Genomic DNA, 7,345 nt, shown 5'->3' with positions numbered 1-7,345 from the left:
CATTGGTGTTAAGTTTGCTGCTGAAATTCACACATGCTTTCCTTCAGCAACCCCCCGCCCAGCTGAAGTTGGAAGAATTTCTACCCAGTGTGGTTGTTGTTCCCCACCCCGATTTTTTTTTTTTTTGATGAGATATTTGATCGTGATACTTTTAGCAGATTTAATTTTGGAAACGCGGTGATGTAATGAATTTGGGAAAGAAATCAAAATAAAAGAAAAAAAAAAAAAGCCAGCCACAGAGGACGAGGCGAACCCCGCGGACAACTGTTGAACGTTCCCGAGCTCTTCCCAGCCCAGCCATTAGCGGCGGGAGGCCGCTAGAGCCACGGGGCCGGTCAGCGCCCCCTCAGGAGTCCCGCGGCCAGCGGCGGGCGACCAGAGGGCGACCGCGGCCGACAGCTCGCCACACGGCGGGAAAGGGGGGTCGAACACGAGGGGCTTGGGGCGGGGGGGGGGGGGTGGGGGGGGGGGGGGGGGGGGGGGGCGGCGCCGCGGCGGTTGCGGCGGTTGGCTCGGCCCCCCGGTAACGGTCTGCGGGCGCTGGGGGGCGGCGGTTGGCGGCGGGACCCGCGGCGGAGCGGCGCCTCCACCCCTCCCTGCCTCCCTCCCGTCCCTCCCGCCCTGCCTGCCCGCCCCGCAGCCCCCGCACCCCCGCACACACCCGCAGCCCCTCACACACCCTCACACACACACACCCGCACACGCCGGCGGCAGGGGGTCACCTTGGCGGTCGCCGGGCGCCCTCGCCGCTCTCCCCCCCCCGAGTCTCCTCTCGCCTCCCCAGCCCCGGCATGAGCCGCGCGGCGGGGAGCGGCGCCCTCCGCCCCGCCGAGCCGCCCCGGGAGCACGGCGCCCCGCCGGAGCTGCCGCCCGCCGCCGGGGCAGGGGAGGCGAGCGGCGATCCCCCGGCGGAGCCGGAGAGCCCCGGCGGCGGCCGCTCCCCCAGCGCCGCCGAGGGCCGGAGGGGCGGCTCGGAGAGTGGCTGCGGCTCGGCGGCGGCGGCGGGCGACAAGCCCGAGACCCGCTCGGTGTGCAGCAGCGAGAGCGGCAGCGGCAGCCAGCCCGGCGGGGCCGGCCCCATCTGCAAGATCTGCTTCCAGGGCCCCGAGCAGGTGAGGCGGGACGCGGTGGCAGCGGGCGGGCGGGCGGCGGTCAGCACCAGGGACAGGGCTCGGCGCCGCCGCACCGCACGAAGGAACATAGGAGCTGCTGGGGGAAGCGTTCGGCTACGTTATCTTAGGTCCTGTCAGGCAGCCGGCTGGCTGAACAGCATAAAGCCCCGCTCGAGGGGGCTCACAGTTCTCCGTGACGACATCCATTTCTTTCCTAGTGATCACTGTCACTGCTGGAGAAATGCATCAGACCGCGCTCGGTACCGTTTGAGGTGCCCGAAAGTGCTGCTGCTGCTGTTGGATGATGCGCGGTAATCTGCTTTTTTTTTTTTTTTTTTTTTTTTTTCCCACATACGTTCACATGCCTGCGTAGAGAGTTATCTGGCTTTCTATCACTAGGAGCACTTACGTGTTTTTTGAGACAGTTTAGTTTTTGAGCATTATTGTAGCCAAAAATACATGTTTAGTATTTCATGGATTGAAATCAAGACCAGTGCGCAGTTACAGACCTGTAAATATTTTGGTATTGAATATACATATACATAAAATATTTCCTTAAAATTAATGCTTTTTGTTGCCTTTTCAGGGCGAACTGTTAAATCCTTGCCGCTGCGATGGGTCGGTACGATACACACATCAACTTTGCCTGTTGAAGTGGATAAGTGAAAGAGGGTCGTGGACCTGTGAACTCTGCTGCTACAGATACCATGTTATAGCAATTAAAATGAAGAAGCCTTGCCAGGTAACTTACATATTTGTTTGTTTTTAAGAATATGCCTTTTGCAGTATTTTTTATTTTTTTTTTTATTTTTAAACACAAAATAGTACTTGCTTTTATTTCTAGGTTTTTGGAAAATGCAGTGGAAAACCATATATACTTCACCAGGTTGCACCTGCACCCACTTGAGTTAGGTTTTAAGAGCAGTTACATACTAAAACATGCAGTCATTTGATTATGGTACGTTCTAGCTTTTGTCTTGCCAGAGGAATACTCTTCAGAGGTTGCTAAACCCTGTAATTAGATAAGTCATACTGAGACGTGGCAGAAAAACTTGGATCTCCCTGCTTCTTTTTCTATACCTTAAAAACATTTTTATAGTTCAGTAAAGACTCAGTCAAAGGTTCATTTCATTCATTCTTCAAGCATGGGGTCCACAAATATAAAAGGAGGTGGCGTTTCAGTCCTGGCACAATCCAGAGTAGCAGAACGGTGTTCAATATTTGTCCACTGATGTCTGATTCCGAAGCTGAAATGTGCAGTAATGTTTTTCACAGCTCCCTTTTATCAGCATCACAGCATGCAGGTGGAAGTTACAATACAATAGTGGTTGCATGTTCAGGGGGAGGGGAGGGAAAACTCAGATGAGATCTGTTAGGGAAACCTTAATACCACTTTGCATATCAGAATCCTTTAGAGACTTAAAATTCCACCCTAGAAACTGTATTTCATACATCTGAGGAACACATTTAGTAAGATAATTGTAGCGTTCTTTTGGTTTTGATCCTATGAGCTCAGAGATGTTGAAGCTCCTGAGGGCCAAAGCACTTGGATCATTGTTTTGCACCTGAGTTTGACAGGACATTAATAGAAAAGACATGCTTGGATGGCAGTAGCAGTTGTGTGTCAATGATAAGCGTTCCTTGGATGTAGGATAGCTGGAATTTGCTTACAGCTGTTAATATTAGGTGCAAGTACTTTCAGAGCCAGTTGTGACTTCAAGATTTTCCTTAATGAATCCGCAAAGGGAATTTTTGATGAGCTCTCCTGGATGGAACTTCTGTGTAGAACCTCTGTGAGGTAAAAAAGTTGTGGATTTACAAAAGCCTCCAGAAACTGAAGGTCGTAGATTCTGTTTCTACATAGACTTTATTGGGTAGTTTGGTGGCTCAGCGTGAGATTCTGTTTGATCCTTTTGGCTTTTTTTAATCTTTTAAAAATCTGTATTTCCTGTTTATCCACAGCAATTATATCATTTTCCTAGCAAGGGTTATATCATTATAAATTGTTTGCAATGACAGTCCCTGAAAATAGTAGTTTAATGGCAAGGGCATGGCACAGTTCCCTGCAAGCCACCAACTAGTACAATTTGAGATGCCCGAAGGTAGCCAAAATATCAGATGTGACACAACTTAGAAGAGACTCTGGAACAGCCACTGGAGGCCAAGTGGGTACCACAGTACATATGAAGCATGGTTAGACACCTACCTGTAGACAACAGAATTAAGCTCCAGTTTGAAGAACAACTATTCACACTGTGAAAGACAAAAAAAAAAGGAGAAGGTTTCAGAGGGTGACTGATGTTTGGCCAAGCTACATGTGAAGTATATGCAAACTGAAGAACCAAAAGATAATGTCATTCTCTTCACTACTTACAGCAGATTATTATTATTTATTTTTTTTTTGTGAGCAGGGAGGGAAATAGATTAAGGTTTCTCCTTCAGTAGCTTATAAAAATATTTGTCTTATTCTTAACCCTATCTTTATTTTCTTATAGAAATTACCTTTTTAAATTCTTGACAAGATAGGATATAAAAAAATTTCATGGAGTTGCCTACTTGGATAAGTTATACTACCTTCCTAGAATCAAATTCCTGACACTCTCTTTCACATCTCTTTGGAGGGACACTTTCTCGTACTCCCAGACTAAATATTCCTCTTGGAGTTAGAGAATCTAAAAGGAGCCCTCAATACTGCAGTCATCTCTGTATTTTGTTAATGGTGATCAATCTTAATATGTCCTGACTCCACTCCCACATTAATGACTGTAATTGTATGGGCCATTTTTAACAGGTGATCTAGTTTAAATTTTTGGCCAGGTTCTGGATCATTTGCTTAACTACACAGAAGCCTTTTTTAAGGTAACTTTTCAAACAGATTTAAGCTAAGGGTTAGACCATTTCAATATAAACGTGGTTTACAACATCATCATTGAATCAGTGAATGTAGATAAAAGTTCTGAAGCAAGCAAGACCTCCTGCATTACATTAGATAAAATACTTGGACAGGAGTTGTTTGCTGTCTCTGCAGCTAGTAGTCTGTCTCAGTCCATATCCTCAGAATTGTCTCTACCAGTCTTTTATAGATTAGACCTGCGTAGGCGGTGTCAAAGAAATAAAAAGGTTGATATCTACCAAAGAAACTTTTTCTTAACTAAATTGTCCGTGCAGATTTACACCAGCTCCTCAGGTTTCCTCTTACCTCAGCTATTTATGGAATGGTACAATGCTTAAGGAGTTAAGAAATAGAATTTTCTACATGTTCTTCCAGAACACTGGAATAAATGTGAATCTTCCATTTAGTATGTAACATTTTCCATGGTTTCTGCTGCCTTATGGCAGGGAAGATGATCCCAATGGGGGCCTCTTTGGAGGCAGTACATTCAAGGAATAAAATTCACTATGGTAAGTGATTATTCCAGTAGATTTTTTTCCAGAGTCGCTTTGTACATTTCAGCAACTATTAGTTAATTCAATTTTAAGAACCCAATCCTGGAAACACACAGAATGTTAATACAGAAATAAAACATAAAACATAATTAAATTAACCAATGGGATAACAGCATAAGATGAGCACACAAACAAATGGGTGACATTTGATGTGATGTTTTACAGAGAAATGCAATTTGATCCATTTTTTTCAGGATCATATTGAAGAGATGGATTTACCCTTGGACTAATTCATTAATGAAAACACATATTCATGTTGCTGGACTTGCTTCTTACAGCAGAGTGGAATTTGGTCCAGTAATAGGCAAGGTTACATTAAGAAATAAGTTGTAAAAATAAAAAGTAATTAGAAGAGATGGAACAAATATTGTTTCAGGCGGGGAATTTTAGATATTTTGTGAGACAGCTTAAAAAGAAGGGAGAAACCTTAAATGTCTGCCTTGGACATTAAACCACTTAGAATTACATTTTAGATTAACAAGCAGAAATAAAGCACAAGCAGAAATATTGTTGATGTTGTTTTGTTAAGTGTTATAATTTCTAAGGATTTCCTTCCTAAAGGAAATATAAACAGATTGCTTTATTTTTATTGGAGCTGTATACTTATTAAGCTGTTACTAAATTAGTTCACTAGAGTTGCAGTTAAACGTGAGTGCATATTGCAGAATGGTAATTCCCTTGTATGATTCAGAAATAATGTTTAAAATTGGAACAGAGTCATGCAAAGGTTGAGATAATATACATTGGTGCTAAAAACATAATTTCTATAGAACTTAGTAATTAATGCATTTAGAGAATGGACTTTTTGTAGACCATTACTGCACTCTATCGTGAAATACTATTATGTGAGATGTTTAATATACCCTGCATTTGTATTCATGAACACATTATGTTCTGGTACTTTTGGTGAACTGAACTCACTGCAGAAGTGATACAGTAAATCTAATTTAATTTAAAGGTTAATTTAAAAGCTAATTGCATGGTAATGCAACATTTATTCATTTTTGAAAACAATAAACAATTATTTTAAAATGTAAATTCCTATTTGTTAGGTCTGATTTTTGAATATAGACACCCCCCCAAAAATGAAGGTGGTAGTTACTATTACTTAAGCAAGTATGTAGTCACTTAAGCAGCAACATGACTCATGAGTTCCGTAGTTTTCAGTGGCCCAAATTGTGATTATTAACATTTGAGGTATACAGCATGAAAAATCCTGTGTTCAACAGTTCTCATGAATTACATGTTCAATTTTTCAAGTCTTGCTAATGTGAATCGTCCTCACTCATCTGAGGAACAGCAATTAGATGAAAGAATTTGTAGCAGATATAGGTAGATGTGTGTGCTTTATATTAAAAAAGTAAAAGTTACCAAGGTCTTCAGGTACTTCAATCCGGAAGCCAGTGTCCAGAAAAAAAAGTGTAGTAGATAGAATAGATATGTAGTAAAAGTTATCTCTAATGATTCTGCTCAGCTGGATGAAGCATTTGTTTTTCATAAGGTGTTAACTAAGGGAAAGGGAGAGGGCTCAAATCTCCAATTGTGCTTTTCAAACTACACTATGTTCTAACAATAATCTGCTAATATTGCTGCTATTACTCTGTATCCAGGAGGATACACCATGATACTCACTATGTCAGCACATGAGAAGAACAAAAAGGATAGTCCCAATCTTGGGCTAGTTAACTTAAAGAAGTTAAAATAATAGATAAATCTGTGGGATATATAAAACTTTTCAAATATGCAGTAGTCCCTCTACAGTAATGATATTTAAATATTGTTGTGGTTTTGGCATTTCTAATAAGATGAGTCTTAAGATGCTGCTTGAAAAGAAAGTAGTGAGGCTTTGTAGGCACCTTTTGAATGTGAAGGTAGTAAGGAAGGGCTCTTAGAAAATAAAATACATGGATGGGATAGTATCATGAACTGAACAGAGATTCAATGTCTGAGTAGTCATTGGAAGACAAGAAGATAATGATTCTGTCAGTAGGTGAAAAATCAGATCTTTTTATTTGATATGATGGGGAAGAGAGGAACCAACATAGGGGTGATAGAATGGCAGTAATAGGTTCAAAGTAGCGAACTAAAAAATCATATCTAAAGCAGTCTCATAGTTGCTGAGAAAATTACATTTGTCAAGAGCTTAAAAGCCGTATTACAGCAATTGAGACCTAAGATAAAAATGATAATAAGAAATTAATTTTTTATATATGGATATTTTTAGATATGTCATATAGAAAGCACCTGCAAGTTTTAGAAATATTGTGAACAGAAAGATCCAAATAGGTATTTAAAGTTAAGGTTACAGAACAGATTCACAAGTTGGAGAACTAATAATCCATTGTGCTTGAGAAAGGCTGGAACATGAAAATCTTGAGATTTTCATGAAGTTTAACGTATAGGAAGATCCATTCAAAAAGTGGTAGGTGATTATTTTAGCTTTGACAGAGAAGAGAGGTCTGAAACAGAGATTTGTCATTCATGAACATAGACATAGTAGTTGTACTTCTCACACTCTTCCTAAGCATCTACTTTTAACCACTTCTAGGGAGAAGTTACTAGACTAGCTAGACCTTTTCATTTGATACCCTCTGAGCAGTTTCACTGATGTGTGCTGGTTGGAAGCTGCTGATCATCAATACCATTAATACCAGATCTGAAAGTCAGATAGTGACAAAGAGTATGTGAGTAAATGGACTGATTCTATTACAGTGATACCACAGTAGGAAGGGGTAGGGTAAGAATAAAGGTTGGGTAGGTTGGATAGGAATAAAGAATTAATAATA

General features: G+C 41.8%; 1 protein-coding gene across 1 annotated transcript in view; it reads left to right on the top strand.

The window, feature by feature from the left end:
* Positions 1-791: 791 nt before the first annotated feature.
* MARCHF11 (membrane associated ring-CH-type finger 11) overlaps positions 792-7,345 on the top strand; it is a 29,760-nt gene continuing 23,206 nt past the window's right edge. Inside the window, exons 1-3 of the mRNA XM_035316279.1 lie at positions 792-932; positions 999-1,112; positions 1,699-1,854. Coding sequence (XP_035172170.1) covers positions 792-932; positions 999-1,112; positions 1,699-1,854 — 411 coding nt within the window. The remainder of the gene's footprint in view (positions 933-998; positions 1,113-1,698; positions 1,855-7,345) is intronic.

The sequence above is a fragment of the Oxyura jamaicensis genome, chromosome 2 (genome assembly GCF_011077185.1).
Source record: "Oxyura jamaicensis isolate SHBP4307 breed ruddy duck chromosome 2, BPBGC_Ojam_1.0, whole genome shotgun sequence".
NCBI lineage: Eukaryota > Metazoa > Chordata > Aves > Anseriformes > Anatidae > Oxyura > Oxyura jamaicensis.
This window is presented reverse-complemented; position numbering and strand designations above follow the sequence as displayed.